The following is a 27,579-nucleotide window of genomic DNA, read 5'->3' on the forward strand; positions in this document are numbered from 1 at the left end:
CCTGGGTTTTACATATTTGTTAATTGGGCAGGCCACCAAGGATGATTAAAAGTAAAAAAAATCATATGCAAAATACAATAACTTGTTTTAATGTAAAGTGGGAACAGTTGCAATCATATTTATTTATTTGTTAAATTTATTTTTTGCCTGTCTTACCCGGGGGCTATTCTGAGTAGCTTACAACAGCAAAATGGAGAAAAAAAGATGCAAAATATAAACATATCAAAAGCAAAGCAATGAAACAGTAAAAACAAACAATAAAAGTACAATAATATGAAATTTTAAAAGATGGGTGGAGTGGGAGCCAGAAGCGCAGGGCGGAGGTGGGTTCAGCTAATGAGTCCAGTAGCCACCTCCTCCTGTTGGATCCCTAGGTCCACTAGAAGAGCCAGATCTTCAGGCCCTTATGGAAGAAAAAAATGGCAGGGGCAAACCTCACCCCAGAGACTAGGAAATTTCAGAGGGGATGGTGCTACAGCAGAGAAGGTTTACCTCCTGGATCCTTCCAGTTGGAGTTTCTTGATTGACGGGGTCTGCAGCAGGCTTCTCTGCTGGCAGTAGAATGGGCTTGTTTTTAATGGGATAAGATGCTTGAATTTTGAGGACCTGTCATAACTCCCTTCCTTCAGCACTGTTATAGCTTCAAACAGTTGATGAACCAATGGTTGTAACTTGACTACTTGTATAACAAAAACAGTATTATTGAATAAGCTTTAGGTCATTTCAATAAATTACCATTGGTAATTTCATTGTTTTGTCCTAATACCCTGGGCAATTTTTGAATATATTTTAATACACTACAATTGTCTCTGTAGTGATAAATAATAGGTCCTTGTGTTGTTACCCAAAGAAAAATCACTTTTATCCAACTTTTGATAATTTACTCAGGTTTGGGAAGCACTGCCTTATAGTCTTCCATGCAGCAGTATAATTTAAGGATTTTATTTTTGAACAATTGTGCCTGAAAACCTTGTGAGGTACTGCAGCAAATAAGCCAAACAATTGCTTTTGGAGCCATAATTTTCAAGAACATCTTGAAAAACACTAAAAGTTTGCTGTTGCAACATAAATGGCAAAATAGTTTTAATATTATAATTTTAGGACCATGCCAAAGATTGGGGACCATAGCAGCCTGTTACTTTCTGAGGCTGATATTTCAGAAGATATTAGCCTTATAGATCAGGGGTCCCCAATCTCTGGACTATGGCCCACTGGTGGGATTGAATTTTTTTACAGACCACTTTCCTTTGAACTTTACCTGTCTTAGATGTTTTGACCCAATTTTGTCTAGGAAGCATTGTAAGCAGGATGAGAAATGGATACAGAGAATTTAGTGTGCTCAAGGATATGATTCTCAGATAAAACAATATAGTACAGAAGTTTAAAAGATTTGTAAATATCCTACCTGGAATAAATGCCCCATATGTAAATGCTTCTGGTGATATATAGACTTGGTACAGATAGTCCTGGACTTACAACCATTTGTTTCGTGACTATTTGAAGTTACAATAGCACTGAAAAAAGTCACTTAATGAAAGTTTTTCATATTTAGGATTGTTGTAGCATTCCTATGATCATATGACCAAAATTCAGACGCTTGGCAACTGGTTCACATTTATGATGGTTGCAGTGATCACCTTTTGTGACTTTCTGACAAGCAAAGTCAGTGGGGGAGCCAGCTTCACTTACCAGCTGTCTTAACAACTACAGTGATTCATTTAACAAGTGGCAAGAAATGTCGTAAAGTGGGGCACTAATTTAACAAATGTTTTCATTAGCAACATACATTTGGGGGTAAATTGTGATCATAAGTCAAAGACTACCTGTAGTTCATAATATGTATCAGGCTCCCTATTCAAGATCTGTGACATTGTATGGTTTGTCAAGTGAATCATATAACATTTCTTTTGCAGAGTTTAATAAAGTACAGAAAATCTGGAAGTGCTAAGCCAGAAACCAGGGGTGTGAACATTGGAAAGGAAAGAACAATACTTTTTAAAAAAGGTATGTCTTTCTGTTATTGAATTTACCTGGAGCATTTGATTTTCATTGACATTTATAGCATGCTCTATCTAGGGCATTTACCCACATATTTATAAATATGTGGCTTTTTAGAATGTGTCATGACCTTCAGTGCTATTTTTCATTTGAGTTCTGTCTTTTGGTTCTATGAAATTTGTCAGTATTTTCATCACTTCATATGTGTATTAATCGGTTCCACCACAAAAGCGCGTAGGACAAAATCGCGCTCGACAAAAGCGCGCTGTGACGTCATCACAGCGCGACGAAAAAGATCGAAAAATGTAAAAATAAAGCGAAAACCTTACCCTAAGCCCCCCAAACCTAACCCTAAACCTAACCCTAAACCTAACTCTTAACCTAACCCTAAACCTAACCCTAAACCTAACCGTTAAAGTAACGAAAAACCTAACGCTAACCCTTATCCTAACCCTAACGCTAACGCTAACGCTCTAAAGCTAACCCTAACCCTTAACCTAACCCTAACCCTAACCCTAAACCTAACCCTTACCTTTATGTGAATCGGCTTGCTTTAATTTAATTTTTATTAATTTTTATTTGAATTTTTCGATCTTTTTCGTCGCGCTGTGATGACGTCAAAGGCGCGATTTTGTCGATCGCGCTTTTGCCGTCCGCGCTTTTGACGGGTCACGTATTAATCTTGCTAGTAAAGTATATTTACAGCCCCTATTTACAAACATTCTTTTATGAGCAGTACTTTATTTTGTATAAAACAAAACTCACACATTGTAAATATTGGCATAGCAAGGAATATTATTAATTGCAATTCTAGCATTATTCTGAACAATATCGTAATAACAATTCAATCATTGTATCTGTCTTCAATTGAAAACAACAGTTAAATAATTACATGTGATACGTGTTTATATATTGTGTGTGTATGTGTTTGACACAGAGTCAAAATTATCATTGATGGTCTTCCATCAGTGATGACATTTAAGAAAATTGTATCTTTCACAATAATGTCTATCTGAGACCTATTAACTAAACGTTGCTCATCAGAATAATGATTGGAACAATAATATTTAATTCCTTTTCAATCATCATAATGCAACAATATATATTTTTATGGATTGACAGGATAAAGTTAAAATGGACATCTAGCACCATGAAAAGTATAGTATGGTTTAAACTTGTGGTGCTTCTATGCAGTATTTTGTGATTGCCCAAAACTCAGACCTGTTTCAGAATTTTGCAAAAGTCCGAGAACCAGCAGGATTGGAAAGATCAACTTTACAAATAATTATCTCACCTGAAGCAGAAGAATTTTGACCACAGATCTTCGGGGGTTGTGGCAGACATAACTTTGAGGATACGTCATATATAGGGTTTTTTTTTGTCTGTCGTAACTTCAAATTGTTGCTAAACAGTTGTTGAAAGTTAAGAATTACCTTTAATTCATTAAACAACAGTTGTTTGCCTATCATTCGCATACAATACTATTTGGCTCCCTTTGCATGATTGTTATGTATTAAAGCAGTTTGTAAACCAACTGCTGAGCCCCTAGAACAGTGGTCCCCAACCCCCGGTCCGCGGACCGGTGCCGGGCCGTGGAGTACCTGGCACCGGGCCGCGCAGCGGCCGGGGGCCATGATCGCTGCAGCGGCCGGGGGCTTAAGGGAAAGTTGCTAGGCCTACGGGACAACGTTGTCCAATCAGTAAGTAAAGTGGGATGAAGGAGAGGTGTCGGTTCAGTTCCTTTCCAGTTGCGCGAGGAAGCTTCGGTAGGCGGGCGGATGGGATGGATAAGCCAACCGAAGAAGGACAAGGGCAGGGGTAGCCAATGGACGTTAGCTTTTGGGGCGGGAGCTGTATTCTGGCTGGTCGGCGAGGTAAGCTAAAGGGGCGTGAATTAAGGCCGGGCGTTCGGTTGCTGAGCAGCGCACGCAAATTGGTGGCTGGGGTGGCCGGGGGCGTGCCTGGGACGGTGTGCGGAGCGGGGCCACCGGACTGAGCCTCTCTCAGAGGCGGTTGGTGGGCATGTGCCGTCGCGAGGTTTCGCCGCGAGGAATGTGAGAAGCCCAGGTGGTTGTTTCCTCCCCCCCTCTTCCCCGCGAGCTCTCGCTGGCGCCGGGCTTTCCCCTCACTCGTCTGCGGCCGCCGTTTTTGTCTCCCGCCGTGGGAAAGGAGCGCTGCCTAAGGGGGCCGTGTGGACGTGTGAAACATTTGAAATGCCCTTTTCTGTTTAGATTTCAAACTTTGAAATAGAGAAGTGTGCATGAAGGAAGAGAGACAGACAAGCACTCTTAATGCATATTGTATATTCTCTCTCTGCGTGTGTATTATATACTCTTAATATGCACTCTTAGTGTATATTGATTATGAAATATTTGCTGCTGCATGTGGTGAATGCATTTCATAACTGTTGCCATTTGGTTATTGTGTAAATTATTAGGGAGACCACTAGCTCAGAGACTTAAACTTCAATTTGTACAATTGTATTCTTTAAAAGTTTAGCTACACTTTGTTGGCATACTTTGTTGTATTCTTCGCTATGTACGGTAGTAAGTGATTATAAGCTTTAGCAGTCTGTAATCTATTCTGTATATAAGATGCTATACAATGATGAAGGATTTCAGGATCTTTTTATGTTAAACATAACTTTTTAAAATGTGGGCTAAAAAAGCCATGATTGATTGTCACACAGTAAATTACAGCCAATTAGGATGTGTGCTTGATAAACACATAATGAACATTATGGTTTCTACCCTGGCTCCAGGGAAGAGACGTCCCCCCACCCCTGCGCGCGCTCAGCGGGCCACGGTAAAATTATCAAAGGCTGACTGGTCCGCGGCGATAAAAAGGTTGGGGACCACTGCCCTAGAATACAAAGATTCTGATTGTGTGTGTGTGTGTGTGTGTGTGACACTATATATATAGCAAATACAACATATATATGTGTGTGTGTGTGTGTAAATAATAATAGTAGTATAAATATCTGGCTGACTGTGTGACCAAAGAGAAAAATAATAATAGCTCTTTGTTATTATTTTATGATGTTTGCAGATGTGCTGGCAAAAATAATTTTTACTAGTGGCCCTTGATAAATCTAGTGCCTTAAGAAAAAAGATGGGGTTTGGAAATGACCTGAAGTATTCTCATGAAGCTTTGCAGAAACTGCAAGATTGGGAATTACGGCTATTGGAAACAGTGAAGAAATTTATGGCGATGAGAATAAAAAGTGACAAAGAATACGCATCCACTTTACAGAACCTTTGCAATCAAGTTGATAAAGAGAGTACGTCACAACTCGATTATGTCAGTAATGTAGCAAAGGTAAGAAAATATAATTTAATTTAAATTTAAAGTGAGTAAATTTTTAAAAACTGATAATCTACAAATTTGCAAACGTAAACACAAAGAATGATTTTAAGACTACAGCTGTAAGGATACAATTTCTTGGTTTCTGTTGAATTCTGTATACTTAAATAAATATAATTTGATTGTTTATCTTGATGCTAAACTACTTAATTGCTCAGTGTATGTTTTCTGTATGGGACTTGATTTGTTTTGTATTTGAGAATTTCTTTGTAGATTTTTGGGGTAAATCATATGCTTCCATTCTGCCCCCAAAATTTATGTTTCAAGTAGTCCTTGGTTAACAATAGCAATTAGAATATCTGTTGATAAGTGATGTGGATGTAAAGTGTGACATTTGTTTAGCAACAGTAATTGCAGCACTCATTGCCATCATTAAGTCACTGCAGTTGTTAAGCAAGGATATCAGATTTTGCCCTTTGTGACTTTCTGACCAGCTAGAACTTGAAATGCATCTAACAAAGTTATACAGATAGTTTTTGCTTAGCTATGGCAATGAGGTCCAGAATTTCTGTTCCTAAGTGACACAGTTATAAAATGTGACATCATGTCACTGCATTGCTTAGCAACGGCAATCCTTGCATTTTCCCTTTGCCACTGCTAACCAAGGATCTTGGGTCATTAAGTAAATCCCAAGTGGCTTCAAAGCAAGCTGGTAGGAGGTAAGTGGCTGCTGCTGGGCAAGGAAGGATATGTAGGTAGCCAGCAAAATGACAGTTTATTTAGAACATCTTATTTGCCTTTTCACTTTTAACTGTTTCGGAGAGGCAATTTAAAAATGAATTGGAATTTTATGACTTATTATTCTGATTACTAATTTTCATATGTGAATTATTTTTTGAGCCAAAATTACTTAAAAAAATAAAACTTAAAGGACTTAGAATTCCATTCTAAATACATTTGATACCAATATTATGTAACATATTTTCAAACTTGGAATTAATAGTTTCTTTTCAGATGTTTCCTACTAACTATATAAATGTAATCTGAAGTGATTTGGGGGAATTGTTCTGTTACTTTCCATGTTTATGTAAAATAGTCTTTATGTACATTAAAGTATATTGTCTTTATGGCTCTATATTTGAGTTGCTATTTGAACTTGTATTCTTAAATATAGCCAGGTATGCTACTAATCCTACTGTACTGTGAGCTCTGCCAATAAATACTTAAACATGTCTTATCTTTGGAAAGTTGACCTTTATATTTTTGGTTTCTAAGCCAATAATAAATCTCTTTTCATCTCTTTTTAAGTCATGGTTGCTTATTGTGCAACAAACAGAACAGCTTAGCAAGATCATGAAGACACATGCAGAAGACTTGAATGCTGGGCCATTACATAGACTTACTGTGATGATTAAAGACAAACAACAGATAAAGAAAAGCTATGTAGGTGTTCACCAGCAAATTGAGGCAGAGATGTTCAAGGTATATTTTAAAAGTACCTTTTACATTATTATACACACTTCATTCATTGAAATATGTTCAGACTTTTGTCTTTGACTGCCAATTCTTCTTAGCTATTAATGTCTGTTAACTTTTAAATTTTACTTATAAGCAAATATATAAACGTGTGGAAAATTTGTACAGAAATATAAGTTCCTTTGCTAAGTTAAAATGGGAATGGACTATTATTTCCAAGTATTTTTAATATATTACTTATAGCAAATTGCAATATTCCTAGGCTTTATAGGAAGAAAAATAAGTTACCGTAAATTATGTTTTTGATACTTACATTTTCAAAATCAGAGAACAGTTTTCTCTGCAAAGAGAATTTTAACCCCCAACCCAGGCTGTTTTTATAGTAAGAATATACAGATGGGTTTTCTACTGAAGAGTACTGTTTCCTATCAAAATCATTGTTGTGGGCATTTGTTCCAAAAATATGATCCATGGAATTACTCAATTGTTGTCTCAGAATGTTTCTGCTTAATAGGGCCCCACATAAGGAAATGAAATATACCCTTACTGATCTTTCTATGCTTCATCTTATCTATTGTGCAGATAATGTCTAAACTCTCATAGTATACGTTGATATGCCAATTTCTTTTCTATGTTTTTTTGTGGATAGGTTACAAAAACTGAATTGGAAAAATTAAAATCTAGTTATAGACAATTAATTAAAGAAGTAAACTCTGCCAAAGAAAAATACAAGGAAGCATTAACTAAAGGTAGGTATATAATGGCTGTTAAATTATTATTTAGATTTAATTCAATCTCTAAGACCTTTGAACATGGTAAAAGTTATAGAAGCAATACAGTTGGTGGACACATTGCTGGTTAGTTAGGTGGAACTGAATGGGAGGAAGAAGGGCTATATATGCCACCTTGAGTTCCTTTGCAAAAATCTGAATATACAACCTGCCATGTAGCTATTACAACCATTGTTGGATAAGTCAGTAACTGGATTGACACATAGTGCTGAATGGTAAACTGTGTTTTATAAATGATATAGTTTCATGCATTATAGCTTAAAATTATATGTGTCAAAGTGATATATTTTAAATTTTTGTTTCCCTTACACTAAATAATAAACTTAAGAGTTCTAAAACTGTTCTCTTATTGATTCTATTCCTGATAGCATTGTATACCAGTGGGTTTCACAGTCTATCTCTCATTTGATTACTGTGAGATAGGTGGCCATTCAAATTTAATTAATAAAAAACTCAGAGGACCTATTCATTAAATTAAAATTTTGCAATAATACCTTATGAGTAACAGAATACAATTAAATTTCTTTTTAAAGACTTAACATGAACACAACTCCATGCTTATTTATAGAATTATAATTTATTTTGTCACAAATATTAGTATCCTCAATTTTATTTTAAAAAATACTAGTTACTATATGTCTCTTTCTCTTCTTTTTTTGCTCCCAGTCCATTTCTCAGCTGTCTCTCCTCTTTTACTCCCTTTTTACATATTCTCCTAGCTTTGTGGTTGCCTTCCTTGTAAGTAACTAATCTTTCATTTTCTGTAGTAGAAAGTAAGCAATCTAGTGTTTCATTTGGTACCCATACATGCTTGAGCCATACTAATAATTTGTGCATAAAAATTGTACAAGTGCTTCTACAAGTTCTTTTTAAGGAGCTACAAGAGGGAATTCTGCAGCACTTCTCAAGCATTCTATAAGAGGTTGTTTATGTAGGAGAATTTAATTTAGTTGTACAGGTAGTCTTCGCTTACTTATGTAACTGACACCAGGAATGTCACTAAGTGACAAGGTTGTGAATGGAACATACATAACTGTCCCAACTTACGATGGATGGCAGTTTTATAGTTCTGGTTGCTGACATTAAGTGACTCTCACATGGTTGCAGTGTCTCTCAATCATGTGATTGTCAGTTGCAACTGCCTGCTGGCTTCCCCCTTGACTTTGATTTCCCAAAGTAGCAATGAAGGTTAGAAATGGCACTTACATGCTGCAGTGTAAACACAAGCATGTGATCCTGCAATGGCTGTAGTTAGGAGAACTAGTCATAAGCCCCTTCCTTTAGCACCATTGTAACTTTGAATGGTTGCTGAACAAGTGATTATTAAACAAGTAGTACCTGAATTATAACAATTACATTTAGACTTCTCCTGAGCGCTGCTTGGAGAGTACAAGCATGGGTTAACACAGTCTATCTGCCCTAGGACTGAGTATCTTTATTTCACCTTGATCACGCCTCCCTTTGCCTCTTCAATCTCAGTTTAAAAACTAAGTCCACCCATGAGGACTAAAATTTGGGGAGTTCCTCGGTCCTAGAGCAGATAGAGTGGACTTCCCATTATAATTACACTTCAGATTGTTAATAGCCATCCTCAAGACCACCTGGAATGATCTGAGAGTTGAAAACTTGCTGTAACGCTGTTTATCGCTGCTGAGAGGTTGCCGGAGTTGCTGGCCACCGCTGGTTGCAAGCAGAGCGGAAGCGTGAGTTGTTCGCCCGGCGGCTGCCAGCAAACAGTGGGAGCAGGTGGGGGCCTCCCAACCGGTGTTTTCCCCCAACCGTCAGGCATTTAAGAACTTATCCAGCCTCCGAAGGGTGTGGGCGGTTCTCAGCAATACAAGCAGTTGCGGCAGCCATTTTAAGTGTTTCGCGTGCTTTTCCCCGGCGACAGAGGACAAAAACGGTGCGCGCAGTAGCGGCCATTTTGGGCGACCCCTTTCAGAGCCGCATGCAGCCGCGTGTGAGGCAGTGGCTTAAACAGGACTATAGTGTCAGCAAAGGTAGCGGCGGCCATTGTCATCAGCTTGGCGCCGCTATAATCACATGGGTTACCTGAGAATCTCAGCAGCATTAGCGGATCGCCGTCAGGAAATCGGAGGCTTGTCTGGGTTGCCAGCAAGTCACTCCTTCCGCGCTGCCTCAGTCAGACGACTACGGACAGCCTGAGGAAGGGTTCTGTCCCGCGGGCATCCCTCTCCTCCACACCGATCTGCAGGCGCTCGCAGCTGGCTGGCTCGTGCCCAAACCGGCCTACTGGTGAAAGCTTTGCTTTGTGACCTGTTCCTCGTCTGTACCACCATGCCAGACGGAGCTTCGGAGGCTCAGGTGGTACAACCAGGGCCCTCTGCCAAGCGTAGTAGGCTGGATCACCTGCCCAAAGGGGGTAAAGGGAGTAAGGGTCCTTCAAATAGGAACCCCATGGGGCCCTCTGAAGGCATTGAGAAGAGGGACAGTGCCAAACACTGCAAAACGGGGGGGCTCCCCCAAATCACGGGAGCCAGATCCATCCGCAGAACACAGGGAGGCACCTGATCCTACCCCGGGGCAGAGGGTTGAGTAGGGGCCTGACTCCTCCCAGGCGAGTAGGTCTCCTTCATCAGCAGGGGATATCTCCAGAGCTTCTTGGGGCTACCTGACTCCCCCAGTTCTTCCCTGAGGGTGGAACTGGAACCATTCCAGGACATCCTCCCCACAGAGGAGGATTCCACTTTGAGGGGGTGCAGAAGCCGGGGGGCTTCTAGCAGGCCTCGCCACAGGGAAAGTAGGAGGCCGGCCCTGTTCTCAGAAATGAAGGAGATCATATCTCTGGCTATCTCCCAGGGCATTGCAGAGGGCATGAAATACCGAGCTAACAAAGAGGCCACTCCAAAGCCTAAACAGGTTCCCAAGCAAAAGGTAGACCAGGCCCCGGCCTCTCCTAGCTCCTCGGTGGCTATGGAGGAGTCCGCTTTGGAGGAGGGGGAGGTAGAGGACTTCGAGTTGTCGGAAGACGAAGACCTCCCCCCCCCGATAAGCCGGCCTTCACCGGCCTTTTTAAACCTTTCTTCAAGTCCATCCTCCATAAGGCGAAGGTGGCCACAGAGTTAGGCTCTACCTCCAAGGGGTGTACCGCTGGTTCCTCGAGCACCAGGGACCACAAGGAAGGCCTGTTTAAAGAGACGGCTATGGCCCAGGAATTAATTCCAGTGTCGGATCTCTTTATGAACGTTGTCCAGAGGCAGTGGATTCAGCCTGGGACCTTGACCAACCCTAGCAGGGGAGACAAGTCTCTTTACACCGTGGAGAATAGGATGGATGGATGGCCCTGAAGCTGCCTGAAGTGGACGCTCCAGTGGTCTCCCTAATTCCAATCTGCTGGCGGACCTTCTGGAAGGTCTCAAGGCGGAGGATAAGAAGTCAGAAAAAGCATGCCTTAAGACTCACCAGGCGGCCGCCTGGGCCATTAGGACATCCACCTCGGCCTCTTTTTCATAAGATCTTCTCTCCTTTGGCTGAGACAACTGAGATCCAGGCTCCCCTCTGGGGGATCTCGTTGGAGGCACGACCTAACAAATCATCACTGCTGTGGAATATTCCGCTGATGCGTCCTTGAACGTAGCTAAATTTGCATCCCGGGCACTAGCTTCAAATATTACCTCTCAACATCTGCTCTGGCTTTGCCACTGGCAAGCGGAGATGAAGGCCAAATGGAAGTTGGCGTCTGCCCCCTTTAAAGGGGGTCTCCTATTCGGAGATGCCTTAAACAAATTCACCATTGAGACTAAGGATAAGAGGAAACTTCTACCAGCGACCCTTAAAAAAATCTGACCGCAAGGGGTCTGGTTCCTTTCGGAGGCAGGCCTTTCGAGCACAGGACAATGCCCAACTTTCCACCTCTTCCTCCTACCATAGGCCATACTCCCAGTCGGGCGATAGAGGTCAGGACAGGGGTTCTTTCGGCGAACGGGGTAGGCAATAGCAGCAGCAACACTCCTTTCGCAAGCCCTTGCGTGGCGGAGCCAATTCCCGAAACTTCCGCAGAGGGAAGTGACTACCACAGGGATCCCCCCCCATAGGGGGTCGGCTTTAATATTACGCCGACAAGTAGGGGGAGATAACCACAGACAAATGGGTGCTGAACACGGTCAGGAAGGGTCTCCTTCTGGAATTTCTGTCATTTCCCCAAAGAACCTTTATCCGTTGTCCATCTCCCAGGAGCCCCATGAAAAGGGAACTCATGCAGACGGAGATCCGTCACTTAATCCAGACAAGAGCCATAGAACCGGTCCCCAAGGAACAGGAGAAACAAGGGTTTTACTCAATCCTGTTTCTAGTGCCGAAGGCATCAGGGGGGTGGAGGGCCATCTTGGATCTGAAGCACCTGATCCTCCATCTGGCATACAAGCGGTTCAAAATGCAATCCCTCCATTCCATCTTGGATTGCGTAAGGCGGGGAGACCTCCTCACCTCAATAGATCTAAAAGAGGCTTATCTTCACGTTCCCATACACACAGCCCACAGAAAGTTCCTGAGGTTCTTCTTCGAAGGGGAACATTACCAGTACCGAGCTCTCCCCTTCGGCTTTTCATTGGCACCCAGGACATTCACAAAACTGCTGGCGGTCGTAGCGGCCCACCTCCAGAGCTGCCCCATCCGGCTGGAGTGTTATCTTGACAACATCATAATCCACTCCTCAAACCAAGCCCAAGCTCGGCGGGATGTCCAGACTACCATCAGAACACTCCAGCAACACGGCTTCTCAGTAAACCTGAAGAAGAGCCACTTGGAGCCAACTACACGCATACAACACCTGGGCGTCATCCTGGACTCGAACTCTTGTCAGGTTTTCCTGTCTCCGGAACGGTTGAGGACTCTCCAGGACAGGGTGCGCCTTTGCAGTGCGTCCAGGTCAGTTCAGATTGTCCAGTTGTCAACTCCTGGGCATTATGATTTCCTGCCTGAAGGTAGTTCCTGGGCTCGCCTTCACGCCAGGGAACTGCAATGGTTTCTTCTGCCCATGCAGAGGGCGAGGAACAGCAGCTCACACAGACGTGTATGAGTTCCACCGAAGGTGATCCGCCCTCTGGCTTGGTAAGACAAAAGCAGTGGAGAAAGGGTCCCTGTTCAAGAAGCCCGAGAGGATTGTTGTGACCTCCGATGCCAGCCTACAGGGGTGGGGAGCTCATTGCCAGGGCCAGCTAGCTCAGGGACTGTGGAGTGAGAGGGAGTCCTCCCACAGGATAAACTGGTTGGAGCTGAGAGCGGCCCGGCTTGCCTTACGTCAGTTCTCCCCTCAGATTGCGGGCCATCACATTCTGTTGCTTACTGACAACGTGGCAACAAAGGCCCACGTCAACAGAGAAGGTGGCACGCATTGCAGATCACTCATGACAGAGGCAGAGGCCCTGGGCAGGTGCGTGGAGCGCCACCTGCTTTCCATCAGAGCAGACCACATTTCTGGGATCAGCAACCAGAAGGCAGATTGGTTGAGCTGGCAAACAATCGATCATTCGGAGTGGTGATTGCACCCAGACATCTTTGATCAGATTGTGCGGAGGTTCGGTGAACCACAGGTCGACCTCTTTGCCACTCATGCCAACACTCACCTGCCTCGGTTCTACTCCCGTTACTGGTCTCCAGGGGCAGAGGGGATGAACGCCCTGAAGTGCAAATGGCCTCCGGGTCTATTGTACGTGTTTCCCCCTCTCCCACTCATTCCACAGGTTGTGACCAAGCTGCTGGAAGAGGAGGCAGAGATCGTACTTGTGGCACCCCATTGGCCAGGAGGTCCTGGTACGCGGACCTTGTCAGTGTCTCCGTACCAAAACCTTGGAGGATTCCTCAGGAGACCATCTCTCTCAACCAGGGGGCAGTCCTTCACCCAGACCCCCAGTGGCTGCAACTAGCCGTTTGGCACTTGAGGGGGACCTCCTGAGGAAGCAGAAGTTTTCTGACAAGGTCATTTAGTCCATCCAGGCATCCAGGAGACCCTCGACAACCAGGATATATGAAGCCACTTGGGGAATGTTTTCTGCCTGGTGTCAAGCGAGTGGGTTGCAGGACACAGAGGCTTCAGTTCCACAATTGCTGGACTTTCTCCAGGAGGTGTTGGACAAGGGTTTGGCCCCCAACACCCTACGCTGCCAGGTAGGGGCTTTGTCCACCATCCTCTCCAGGGGTTCTTCCTGTACCTTGAGCCAACATCCTCAAATTAAAAGCTTCCTGAAAGGCGCAACTAACATCAGGCCTCCAACGGTACACAGATATCCATCTTGGAACCTGCCGTTTGTCCTTCGAGCCTTAACGGGGACTCCGAGCTGCTCTGGACTGCGTCTCTATGGCATCTGGCCATTAAGACAGCCTTCCGGGTCGCTATCACTGGCTAGGAGGATATCCGAGTTAGCGGCTCTTTCGGTCAGGGAGGACTTACAGCTTTATTCCTAAAGTCCACACACTTTCACAGATCACAAGAAGTGATCCTTCCCAACTTTTGCCCCAAACCATCGCATCCCAAGGAAAGGGAATGGCACAAGTTGGACGTAAGATGTGCAGTACGCATCTATGTCAGGAGAACCAAAGAATTCAGATGTTCTGAGTCATTCTTTGTCTCTTTCCATCCTGGGTCACAAGGACGAAAAACATCGTCACATACCATTGGACGTTGGCTGCTGGCCGGCATCAAGCTGGCATACGAACATCAGGGCAGGTCCATGCCGGGTTGTGTGACCGCTCACTCGACAAGAAGTGCTGCCACATCCGCTGCATGGGTGACCCAGGCGTCAATCATTGACATTTGTAGGGGAGCCACATGGGCGTCTCCCATACCCTTCATTTGTAACTACAAAATAGACACCTTTGCCTCGGCCGAAGCCTCCTTGGGGAGAAGAATTTTGCAAAAGGTTACAGAGGCTCCGGACTCTAAGAACTCTTCCCACCCTGGGAATAGCTTGGGTATGTCCCATGCTTGGACTCTCCAAGCAGCGCTCAGGAGGAAGACCGTTGGCTTACCTGAACGGTCGTACTCTGGGCACTGCGGGAGACTCCAAACGCCCCCAGGGTCTTGATTGTCTCTGATGAAGACTTCGAGGAATTGTGGAGGCGGTCCTGAATGGAGTGTTCTACGTTTTTAAACTGAGATTGAAGAGGCAAAGGGAGGCGTGGTCAAGGTGAAAAAAGATACTCAGTCCTATGGCAAATAGACTGTGTTAACTCATTCTTGGACTCTCCCGCAGCGTCCAGAGAACGACCGTTCAGGTAAGCCAACGGTCTTTCTATGCCACTTGATAGTGCTTTACAGCTCTCTCTAAGCGGTTTACAGAGTCAGCATATTGCCCCTAACAATCTGGGTCCTCATTTTATCGAGCTTGGAAGGTTGGATGGCTGAGTGAACCTTGAGCTGGTAAGAATTGAACTGCTGGCAGTTGGCAGAATTAGTCTGCAATATTGCTTTCTAACCACTGCACCACCATCGCTCCTTTTATATTATATTTTGTATGCAAGTATTTCTTCAACTTTGGGTATCTTCAATTATATTTTGTTTCCTATCTTTGTCCTTACCTTGATTCTAGGATCACTTCTCATTTTATTTTTCATGGTTTAAAGTGCTCTACATTTTTTTCTAGAGTTAGGCAGCAGGTAGCTCTTGGGCCATTTCTTGTGCCATATTCCTTTTTTTTATAATTTCCTAAGTGTAACTGAGGTCACCAATAATTTTCAGTGGCTCAGTTGCAGAAAATCAATGGTATAGAGCAGGGGTGTCAAACTCAAGGCCCAGGGGCTGAATCCGGTTCATGGGGTACTGAAATCTGGCCTGCGGGACTGCTCTGGAAACAGCCCACAGTGCTTCTTTCAGTGAAAAAGGGCTCCATTTTCAGCTGCCACGGCCTCCTCCGTTCTCACTGGCAGATGGTTGCAGGAGGCCATGGTAGCCAAAAACAGAGCTCGAGAGCCTGTTTTCACTGGCAGAGCGCTCAGGACACCACAGGTGCCCCTGACAAGAGTGACGTCGAGCTGGCCATGCCAACCCTGGCCACAGCCACCCCGCCCACTGAGGTCAAACACAACCATGATGAAATCGAGTTTGACACCCCTGGTATAGAGTCATATTTTTAAGGAGAAAAAAACATGAAATCTGTTCTGTAGTGCTACATTACATTTAGTATACTTTATAGTATAGCAAAAATCCTACATCTACAAGAAACCAAGAGCAAGAAGGAATATTTTGACCTTCCCCAATTTGCAGTAATATTTCCATTTTACTGATATGTATTTTTTCAACAGTCAGAATTGTATTTTGTTTTTTTCCCCTTCTGTTTTTCTCACAGAATTTGCGGAGGGGAAAGATTGCTTAAATAAACTGTCCCTTCCTAAACCACTTTTCACAATGTTTGCCTAAAGATTGTTAACCATAGGTTAACAAGCTCAGCTCTTCCACCTTAATTAATTATGCTGCTTTCTGAAATTGGCACAATTCTAATCAGTTTCACCTTAAAGATTTTCCAGAATGGGTAAGCATATAGCTGATATTAAGGCATTCCTTTCATGTATATTCCCCATTGTGTACTTGCTTACTCTCTTGTAATTGAATTTTAATAATTTACATTACAAGAACTTTATACAGAATCAAAGTTGCGTGAAATAGTTTTACAAGAGTGGGTGAGGTGAGAGTCCCTAAGAGTATGTCTAATTATTTATTTGATTTTTATCCCCTTTTTATTGTTTATAAGTAACTCAAGGCAGCAAACATAACTAATGCTCTTCCTTCTGTTATTTTCCTCAAAGCAAAAATCCTGGGAGGTGGCTTGGGTTGGGAGAGAGAGAAAGAAACTGACTGGCCCAAAGTCATCCAACTGGTTTTTGATGTGTCATATGGGACTAGAACTGTCCCCTGGTTCTTAGGCTCACACCACTAGACTAAGCTGGCTTTCTTTGTAACTTTGGGAGCTATAGAATTAAAAGAAATTGCTCATGTTTCCTTTTCCTGATCTTTATACTGTCTTTGCATTTGCACAGTGGGGTTATATATAATGATTCACTTGTGTCTGTGTTATTGCCATACAGAAAAGGGAAGAAGATATAATTATGTACTTATCTCTCTTTCGGAAAATAGGCTTAAAGCTGTTTTAAAATGGCATAAAGCCTGCAAAATAGTTTGATTATTGTAGTCTTGTTTAGTCTGGGGCCTGGTTAGATTCAGTCATTGCATAAGTAAGAGTTTTGTTTATATGTTTAGAATAATTATATTATGCCCATATGTGCATTTGAAAAGATTGGCAATACAAGTCAAAATCATCTTGGTTTCTCTTACATTGCTTTTGCCTCGTTCATATCCTAATGTGATCATAATAACAAAATTTAGGTGTGCTTTGATATAGAGAGCAAATGATTTGAAAAAAAAAGAAAACAATGGAAGCACTGCATTTTAATTTTTAAGAGTTAAGATGATTAAGATTTACTCCCTCACCCTAACACTTTTTGGCATTAAATATGGAAAGTATTCATTTTCTTCCTTTCTCCCCCCTCTTCCTTTCTTTCAGGCAAGGAAACTGAAAAAGCCAAAGATCGTTATGATAAAGCTACAATGAAACTTCACATGTTGCACAATCAATATGTGTTGGCATTGAAAGGAGCACAGTTACATCAGCACCAGTATTATGATGCTACACTTCCTTTATTCCTTGACTCTTTGCAGAAGATGCAAGAAGAAATGATTAAAGGACTGTAAGATGTAGTGTTTTGTCTCATAAAAGCATGTGTAGTCCTCCTAACTTTTCATTTTAAGTTTTTAGAAATGAATAGCAATGTGCTAAGCTTCTATATGTGATATTTCTAACTGGTATAAAATAACAGGTTTTTGTAATGTTTGAAATTTTGTATGCCAGGTACAAGCCTCACTTATGAATCAATATCACAGAATTTTAATAGTTCATCTTTTATAGTAAAATCGTAATTTGCAATTAGAATTAGAAACTTTTCCGATACTGAACATCTAAAGCCCTTATATGAGTGCCCTGTTGTAGAACGCTCCTCATAGTTGATACTCTGTTTTTCTTAACCAGTGAGAGCCATTTCATTCTTCTGAGCTTTTTATTTATAATTTTGTTTTTGGTTTTTCTGTTGCCCTAGCTGCTATTTACTGTATTTTTCGGACTATAAGATGAACCTAACTTTTGGCGAGGAAAACAAGAAAACAAAATCTGCCTCTGCCTTCCAGCCATTTGCTCCTTGCAGCAAGCAGCAAACGGCCTGGTGAGCTTCATCACAACCTGATTTAGCACAAGCAGCTGATTGGCGGTTGGATCTCCCTCCTGGAATACTGCCTATCAGCTTTTCCAAGCTGTGGGGATTGCCACTGCCAATTGCCACGGACACCGCCCATCGCTGCTGCCATCTATTGCTGCCTCTGTGCCAGGTGGTGGTGAAAATTTCCACCACCTGGAATGGGCCAAAAATGGGGCACACGAAGGGTGAAAATAGAGCGTGCAAAGGTCAAAAATAGGATGTGTGGTGGCAAAAAATGGGGCACGTGGAGGCGATGATAGGTGGCAGTGGTGATGGATGGTGATGGGCGGTGGCAATCCTCGCAGCCTGGAACAGCTGATAGGTAGTATTCCGGAATCAGCTGCTCGTGCTAAATCAGGCTGTGCTGAAGCTGACCAGGCTGTTTGCTGCAAGGAGGTAAATTGCTGGGAGGCAGAGGCCAAAGGATGTGGGTGAGGGGCTTCTGCAATGTTTGCTGCACAGACATTTCCACCCACATTTGGGGGGGGGGAGTGTGTCTTATACACCAAAAAATATGGTATTTTTGTGACAATTTTGTGTACATTTGTTCATTTGTTAAAGTACAAGTGGGACATCATCTGTGGGCCTTGGGGGAATAGTTATAGATGGAGTGAGGAATAAAAGATTGAATATCAGCAGGCTGGTGACTGTTGTAGTGGAGGGGAGAAGAGAAACATATTGGCTGTTTTTGATCCTTGAAACCAAGCCTTGATTTCACACTTTTAAAGATCTTGGTATTTTTTTGTCTATTGTGCCAGATTAGTCCAAAATAAGACTCATTGTGAGATAATGCACAATTTGATCATGTATGAGATATCTGACTTAACAGAGATCTGACAGTGAGAGCCATATAAACCAGAATGGAACCAATTCCTTGTGTCTGGATACTTTTTAGCGGAAAGCCAGGAGAAGCAAAATGGAGGTGGTATGGCTGTGATCTGTAAGAATTGCATCTCCCTCACCAGATTATCTGAGAGAACTCTTTCATGTTGCCTGTATATATATGAGAAATCTTTGGACTAGGAGTAGATTGAAAGTTCTGTTAGCGTTCTACTTTAGCTTGCTGCTTAGCAGAATCTCTTACTGAGCTGACAAGATTGCTGTTATTGATAATACTAGAGACTTCTACCTTAAGGTCGTTGGGTGCTGTCAATATACTGATGAAAACTAACTATGCATGCTAGTTGGTATCAACTGTGATTGGAGCAACCTATACATTAATATATTTCTATGTGATGCCTGTAGGAAACAGTCTACTGAATTTCTGCCTGTGGTCATTAGTTGGCTGGATAAGAAATAACAAATTGAAACTGAACATACAATATGAGGTGCTTATTGTGAAGGGCCATAATTTTAGAACAGTGTAGTTGTCAGTTCTGTATGGGATTACACAATCCAAGAAGTAGCAAGAACATAAGTTTAAAGTTTTTTTTCCCTAAATCCACAATTTCTCTAGTTAGCCAGGTTGAAGAAATATTTAGAATTGCCTTTTACCAGCTTTGGTTGATTACCAAATATGTCTATTTCTGAAAATAATAACCATAAAGCTTTGCTACACTTGCTAGTAACCAACAGGCTTAACCATAGTTATATATTTTACATGCAACTATTTTTGTCCTTTGATTGGAAACTGGTTTGTATAAAATACACTAGTTAGATTGCACCCTGGAAGAATACTCCAAATGATACCTTTAATTAAAATACTGCAGTGGCTGCCAATCTAGTTGCAAGCAAAATACAAAAGGGCAGATTATTAGTGCACTTCATGCCTTTCATCCTGGCTACTGTACTCGAAAGAATCTCTCATTCTGAATAATGTTCACAATTACTGATGTTATCCGAGGGTATTTTGTTGATAGTTGATGTAGACCCATTGGATATCATCTCTGTTTCTGCCCCAGATCTTTGGAACACACTACAGCCAAATTAAGAGGCTGACACATACTGTACAAACTGCTGATTATAACTGTTAAATTTAATTATATTAATTTGCTTTATTTTGTGTTAATCAAAAATTCAAAAGTTCTTATATTTTCATTGTATTTTTTTATTCTATTTATTTACTAGATAGACTTTGATACAAGCAGTAGTGTAATAAACAAACAAACCTACAAATAGATTATGGGAGTCTTTTTAAAGTAATGATAATTACCTTCTGAACTCTTGTTCGCTATTCATATTACATGATAGTCTTTTCAGTATAATTGTTTCTGTCAGTATCTGAAATCAGATTGTTTCCTAAAATACTAATGAGTATTTTGAAATCATCACAGCTATGTTTCAAAATATTTGTTTTTAATGGAAACCAAAATTGCAATTCCCAAATCAGGAGACATATTCTTTTGTGACTGAAGTTCCTTTTATTTTTTCAATAAAAATCATAGGATTATTGTTTATCTGTTCAGTATTTTGAATTGTTTAGTGATTATTTTGCAACTGTAGAAGTTACGTTTGTTCATTGGACTTGTTTACATGAAATAAAAGGATAGTTAGTTTATCTTTGCCCCATCTTTTCCATTATATATTATGAACATTTCTATTATATTATGAAAGATTTTAAAATATTGGGTTCTTTAGAAACCATAAAGAGATCATTTTTAAAGTACTGGCTATTTTTTATGTTAGCGACTGTGTTTGTGTCTGGATTTATTAATACTTCTCTTAAAATGTCTTGAAAAATGTTATCTACATGAACATAATAACATATAATATATTTATTATAATTGTATTTTTCACATTTTTTTCAATGTCATTGTGCTGCAACTGCAGTAAATCTCTTAATTGGAATAGATTACACCGAGTAGATTATTACCAGTTTATGTGAGATAAAGAGTTCATGTAGTTTCTCCTTCAGTGTAACAAAACAACAGTCAGATGAGGAAAACTAAGGCAGATACTGTACATTCATCCAGTACTTAATCTATGGTCTGAAAAACAAGAGAAAAAAAATGGAGCAGTTTTAGCTGTTCACTTGAGTTGATTATTTCCAGTTGGAGGAAGAGAAGCTCTTTGTCAGTAATGTGATGAAGAAAATTATAAATAGGTATATTAAACTAGCTAAAATACTGTGACATAACTGTTCCTTTGCCCAAGGTATCTAAAGGGTTCATTAATATTTGTGACTTATTTAAAAGAAGTGGACATCACAAGTTTAGAAAAAAGACTTTAAAAAAATAGATTATAATCTTGATTTAAAATGGGCTTGTGAGAAATTAGTACACTTTCTAATGCATACATTTCAGAGCATTTAGCATATATTTATAGTTTGGCCAATATTTACTATATTAATATCCTTTGGCATTCCTGGATTATCACTGGACAAATATATAAATATACCATATAAATACATTGTACATCAATGATTTCTGTAATTCCAAAAATATTTCAAAATTCAATGAGCATTGAAAGTATACCTTACTATTGCTAATTCACACAGTTTTTTTGTCATTCTATGGGGAGAAAAAAGGAAAAACATTTTTTGTTGTTAATTTGGTGTTCTAGAAATTTCATTCCAGTTTCTAAAACACAGATATTTGTGTATTGAGAAAGGATACACAGTATGATTACCCCAAAAATTTTTAAAGTAACAGATTAATTACCATGAGGGTTGGGTAAATAAATAGTAATACGGATGGTGTGTTGTAGACAGAAAAAGAGTGGTATTAAGGCGTAGTGGATTACAAAAGTAGAATGGAGAAGACTTAATGAGAATTCATCATAGGGACAAAAAAATTTGTAAAATCAGTTATCCAGTGAAATGAAGAACACCTTTGGGAACAATAGGGATCACTTAATTTTTAAACATTTGTAATTTCAAAAGCATCTTTGAAGTATTCTCACAAAATCGCTGTCAAGGAGTTTGGACTCGGACCAAAGAGATCCAGGTTCTAATCCATCCTCAGGCACAGAAGCTCACTGGGAGAATATGGACCAGTCACACTTTCTCAGCTCAACCCATTTTATAGGATTGCTATTGTGTGGAAAGATGGGAAAGAGCATTACGTAAATTGCTTACACTAGCTAAAATACTGTGAAGTAACTTTTTCCTTGCCCAAGGTATATAAAAGGTCCATTAATATTTGTGATGTATTTAGAACAAGTGGACCTAAGAAGTTAAGTTTCTCTTAAAATAGCAAAAAGACTTTTAAAAATAGATTATAATCTATTGCTGTAAAATAGTTGGGACAACTATCAAATCAATCAGTCCCATTTTCTAGGAGGAAAATGTTGACTTTTTTTCCTCATCATTATCTCTCCAGGATACAACTATTCATTTTCCAGTGCATCTTTATCTTATTCCTTTCTAAGACCCATTGATAATCTTGGAAGTAAAGGTCATGTGCAGGTGGCACTCTTGCATTGTAGATGTGAGCTTTTCATTTAAAATTATAGTAGTAGTATTTTAATTGAGAGTCATATACATATTGGTGCCTTGCCGTGCATTAAAGACAATATCCAAATGTAGGGAATAGATTCCTTAGCAGAAGTACTATATTTGAAAGATTCTGATGGAGCACAAGAACAGAGCTTAGTCTATAAGACAAATGGTTAACTTTCAAAGTAAAATAAGTTCAATAAAAATATTGTGCAGATCTCTAGTATTTTTCTTCCTAAGTTTCTAAAACAAGAAGAACACTGCCTGGGAGTAAAGCCTATTAATTTATTTGACCTTACATGTGATCAAGCACCATAATGTGAAAGAATGCTAGGCACTAGTGGGCAGATAAGCTCAACACTCAATTCGGAATAGTTGAAGTAGGAGTTTCATGAGGAATGAACTGCATGTACTACCAAATATTCTGATCATTTGAAGGGTTCTCTAATGTAGGCTTAATTGTCAAAAGCCTACATTAGATAACCCTTCAAATGAACAGGACACTTTTTGGGATATCTCATTTGAAATAAAATCTACACAACCTTGAGTAAGTAGAAAGAAGGCCATCAAGGGCGATCACAGAACATAAAATTAAACCCTATGAAAAGAAGTTGGAAAACTGGAAATATTCAGTTTGAAGAATAGATAACTCTTTGAATATTTGAAAGGATGTTACACAGAAGGCAGCCAAGACTGTTCTCTATCATCCCAGAAGGCCAATAAATGTGAATTATAGTAAGGCAGTTTCTACTGAATGTTAAAAAAAAAAGCTGTTAACAGTAAAAACAGATTGGTACTATACTATAGTAAAGAAATTAATTTTAAAAATAGTTGGACAATTATCTATTCTATATACATTAACTTATTTTCCTGTGCAAAACTGGGAACTGAATTGCATTGCTTTAAATCACCTTGATTCTACATTTATACATTTATACTTTATATATTGTTTAAAATATATATTTAATATATTTTCATGATATTTTTTTTCAGGAAAGGAATCTTAGAAGAATACAGTCAGATCACCAGCCTTGTGACAGAAGAACTAGTGAACGTTCATAAAGAGATCCAGATATCTGTTGAACAATTAGACCCTGGTTCAGAGTACAGTAGTTTCATAGAAACCCACAGGTAAAATATTGGTGGTAGTATTTTACTGCACAAAAATATGTTCTTAACAATGCAGTACAATGTGCTTATAGAAATAAGTCCATGTAATAGCAAAAGTGATCTGTGTAATTTAAATTGCCCAACTATCTTCCATATAAAACTCTTTCACATAAATTATTTAATGCACACAATGACATCAGATAATCTGGGTAGATAATTAAATCTCTGCATTCCTATTCCTGTAATCTGCAAAAAAGTTCCTCTGTTGATAATAAAAGATTTCTTCAGATATTTTGCTATATGGACTGAGGTTTTTGTTGCTGTTAGAAAGTTTGTATGTTACAATTATTGATGCATAGGTTTTAAAAGAACATGCAGGACTGTTAAATTGCATGATTATTACTTGAGGCATCTATTAATTTTAGCAATTAAATAAAATTAATTTTTAACTTGTTTGCTATTTTAAAGGAATATTCATTTTAAATATAAAATATATGTTCAAAAACATACTGTTATTTATAGCTACTACATTTTTATTGATTTGCAGAATTTACTTTTGAGTTTGCAATTATAAATGTAGTATATATGTAAAGAAAATCAGTTTTAATTTAGAATGGCAGAACATCTCTCAAAAGTTCTGTTTATATTAATTTTAGAAATAGTCTGGTTCTTTAATAGTTCCTTACTTCTGCCACTGCAGTTCTTTGCTAGAAATCTATTGCAGCAAATAGAATTCCACAGAAGAGGTAACAGAATTCTAATATACTGAAGCAGTAAAAGAGTATCTTCTATAGTAGACTTTGTTTCATTTCAAAAATCTAAATGTGATTTACTGTAGCAGACTGAAGTGGATGAATCTGTGCTTTTGATTGTATATCCAAAACTTTCATACTTAGAGATAAATTTCTTAACTGTCCATCTCCATCAGAGAATGAATGAATGAATGAATGAATGAAAAAACATTACAACATGGCATAGTTATGCCAGAAAGTATGATATAACTATAAAGTGGTATTTTTTATTCAGCTAACTTTAAATTATTATAACTTTCAGGGTCAATGCATCTTAACTTATAATTAATCTACCCAGTACAATGATCGGTGATGGAAGCTTGTTACTGCAGCCACAATTCTGAATAATTTCTTTTTTTCCCTTTCCCCTGAAGAAGGGAAGTCCTAGGAGCTCATCAGTTCTTTGAGTAGGTTCTTAAAAAATGCTGTCAAGTGATTTGAAAAAAGAAATGCTAATACTTGTATTATTATTGCTTTTTTTTTTTACTAAAGGACATCAGATATTGAACAACAAGAAATTGAATTTGATACATCATTATTAGAAGAAAATGAAAATCTTCAAGCTAATGAGATTATGTGGAATAATTTGACAGCTGAAGGTTTACAAACTATGTAAGTAATTTAGTATCTTTTTTCCTTTTCAATTTTGGCTATGTAAGATATAAAAAGTGTGCTGAATCAGGTAAGAACTATGTATTATAAAATTTTTTATAAGAAAGTTGTAGCCATTCTGTCTTTTTGTCTCCCTTCCAATTTTTCTTAATGATCAGGTTGTATACAAAATAAAATATAAATCAAAATGGTTATGCTATCAAAAATTATTTTGCTTTTTTAATTTAAGTTTTGAGAAATGTGGGTCTATATTTCTTTTGCCAAGAATTACGTAAAAGAGTTGTGTAAGATTGTGGTTGGATGATGGCTACTTCAGAGAAAATTGGAGAATAATGACAGTGAAATCTCACTATAACAAGCCACTTAGGAAGAGGGAGTTCTGTTACACTTTGTCCATTTAATATTAAAGTATATCATCAGGACTACGTAGGGCATTTCATAATGGTATCATTATGCAAATGGCAAATTGTGTAATTTGCATCAATTTATTTCAGATACAGTGGGCAGCTGTTATTTAGAGGAAAGATTGGAATGAAATTTGGTTGATTAAATGGGATTCTATTAAATCAAGGTTAAAAGGCATCTGGGAAGAAGAGAACTCTGTGGTACAGCAATCCACACATCAAGAAGAACATGTGCCCATAGGACTGACAAAAATGCTTCTAAAACTGGACCAGCTTTGTATCAAAACAGTGTCATAGTGAAATCTATCTTACATTTTTGTAGTTCTTTCTCCTGTCTGAATTATGTAATGTCCTGAATAGCATTCTTGTTTTACAGGAAGGCCCAGATTGCTCGTCTTGTTTTGACAATAGACTAGCTGTTCCATATGTAAAAACTAACTCATAGTGAGAAACAGTTGGATGTTAGAGGATATGTTGGAAGGAAGGTTAAATTAGAAGGTGTTGAATGGGATATGGGAAGGGAAAAGTTAGGGGTAGTAACAGCGGAAATAAGATGAGACGTATTGGACTATGCCTAGTTGGGGAGGCAAGCCAGACTGGAGTTGACTCTGGATAAAGGCAGAAGCTTTGGAGAGTAAGCAAAGTTGCTGCTGGTTTATGTTTTGCAGAGACAGCTGCAGAAGAAAGAGAGAACAGAGTGATAACTGCCATTGTTGATCAGGCACTCACAGGAGAGCCACAGAGCTGACTTATCCAGAAAAATACTTAAAATTTGTGGCTGGAACAATATCCTGGCAAAATCAGTGAGAATGTTAGAGACCAGAACAAAGAATAGAGAATTGTTTGCAAGGTTTGGAGCAAAATCCAGAAGAGTAGAAGACTGGAAGCTGTTTTTGGCAACAGGTTCCTAAATACTTGTTTGGCTGGAGGAAAGAGAAAAGAGAGAGAACTGAATGAAATAAACAGCCAAGGCTTTGTTTGAAAGCATAGCTTGTGGACTGGTGATGGGTTATAATATTAGACTCCTTGGGTGATATGCTGCAAGGATCCCCTTTGAATGAGAAAATTGAAGAGGAGCCCTTACTTTACTTAATAAACAGGTAGGCTCTAGATAATTGATTTATAATAGGTAGTTGAATATGGAGAAAAGGAGAAGTGGAGATGTTTATGTCTGATTTTGAATATAATATTGAAGAGGAGTCTAATTGTAACTTTAGAGTTTATCATTTTGCCTTGTTAATCTCCATTACGTTGAGGTGGTCCAAGTGCTAGATGAGATTGTTGTAAGTCACCCAATTTCAGTTGTCAAATCAGTCTGTTCTCCTGTTATTGTAGGAGCTTCAGGAGTGAAAGAAACTGAAAAGCCAGAACCAATGTTGATATAAAATAAAAAAATGACTGAGATCCAAATGGCCATATTTGTGACCACATATTGACAATAAAAGCAGTAAAACATCTGTTCTATGATTTTGTCAATGGAATCAACAGCCATGTTCAGCATAATCACTGGGGTTGTGGCAAGGAGACTTATCCATTTTTATTTTAGCACCAATTAAACTAAAAATCCTTGGTAATTGTAACTGTTACATTACTGTTGAATTACTACAGTGCAAACCATACAAGGTTGCATTTGGTAATGACTCAAAACTTGCAGCTGGTTCAGTGTAACAAATGACAGGAAACAGAACATACTACTGTAGATTTTCATGTACTTTGGTTCTTGGATCTGTTACCAGCCAGTTTTGGTGGCCAGTTCAAAATTCAAAGTGCTATTAACTATAAAGACCTGGAATGTTGTTAGGACACATATGAGTCAGCCTTATTAAACACGATTTTGTCTTTTAGTCTATACATCTAGAGAGCTTACCTGAAATATTCCACTGCAACAAGTTAAGGGATGTGAACCAGAAATTTATGTAGTAGTCCAACCAATGATGTGCTTTGTCCCTTATCTTGTGATATTTTGGAAATCACCAAGGCTGTAAAAACAGTTCAATAGGCCCATGCCCCAGAATGAGGAATGATGAGAAACCATCTAGTTTGGAACTATGATTGTTTTAATGTAGATGAGGATGGTAGGATTTGGGTTAAATTTTGAATGATAGACCACCTAATAATTAATACTAATAATTCTATGTCATTAAATATATCTTTGTATGAAGGAGTGTATCTGTAGACAAATAATCATTGTTATAACATGATAGCATCTTACATTTCTCCCGTGCATTCATTTATGTAAGAAAGTTTCTTGTTTCTGTACTATCATCAGGGTTGACCATATCCCCCCCAAAAAAAAAGTTGTACAAGGAAGTTGATGAAGTTCATCAACTTCCTTGTCATTGCTGTGAAATACCTGAAAAGAAAAATTAATAATTTCCTGTTTGTAAGTGAAATTAACTTCTGCTCACAACTTTCAATATATGACTTAATTCATAAAAGGTCTTGCCACTGTGATCATA

General features: G+C 39.4%; 1 protein-coding gene across 4 annotated transcripts in view; it reads left to right on the forward strand.

Moving 5' to 3' along the window:
* FER (FER tyrosine kinase) overlaps positions 1–27,579 on the forward strand; it is a 128,666-nt gene that overhangs the window by 10,559 nt on the left and 90,528 nt on the right. For all 4 annotated transcript variants that reach the window (XM_087715786.1, XM_087715785.1, XM_087715788.1 and 1 more), the window contains 7 exons: positions 1,914–2,004; positions 5,047–5,316; positions 6,610–6,783; positions 7,427–7,526; positions 17,084–17,267; positions 23,197–23,334; positions 24,597–24,716. In XM_087715786.1, coding sequence (XP_087571912.1) covers positions 5,110–5,316; positions 6,610–6,783; positions 7,427–7,526; positions 17,084–17,267; positions 23,197–23,334; positions 24,597–24,716 — 923 coding nt within the window. In that variant the 5' untranslated portion in view covers positions 1,914–2,004; positions 5,047–5,109. The remainder of the gene's footprint in view (positions 1–1,913; positions 2,005–5,046; positions 5,317–6,609; positions 6,784–7,426; positions 7,527–17,083; positions 17,268–23,196; positions 23,335–24,596; positions 24,717–27,579) is intronic.

This window comes from Thamnophis sirtalis, unplaced genomic scaffold (assembly GCF_051295495.1).
Source record: "Thamnophis sirtalis isolate CommonGarterSnake01/CBP01778 unplaced genomic scaffold, rThaSir2_p1.2 scaffold_5, whole genome shotgun sequence".
NCBI classification, from domain to species: domain Eukaryota; kingdom Metazoa; phylum Chordata; class Lepidosauria; order Squamata; family Natricidae; genus Thamnophis; species Thamnophis sirtalis.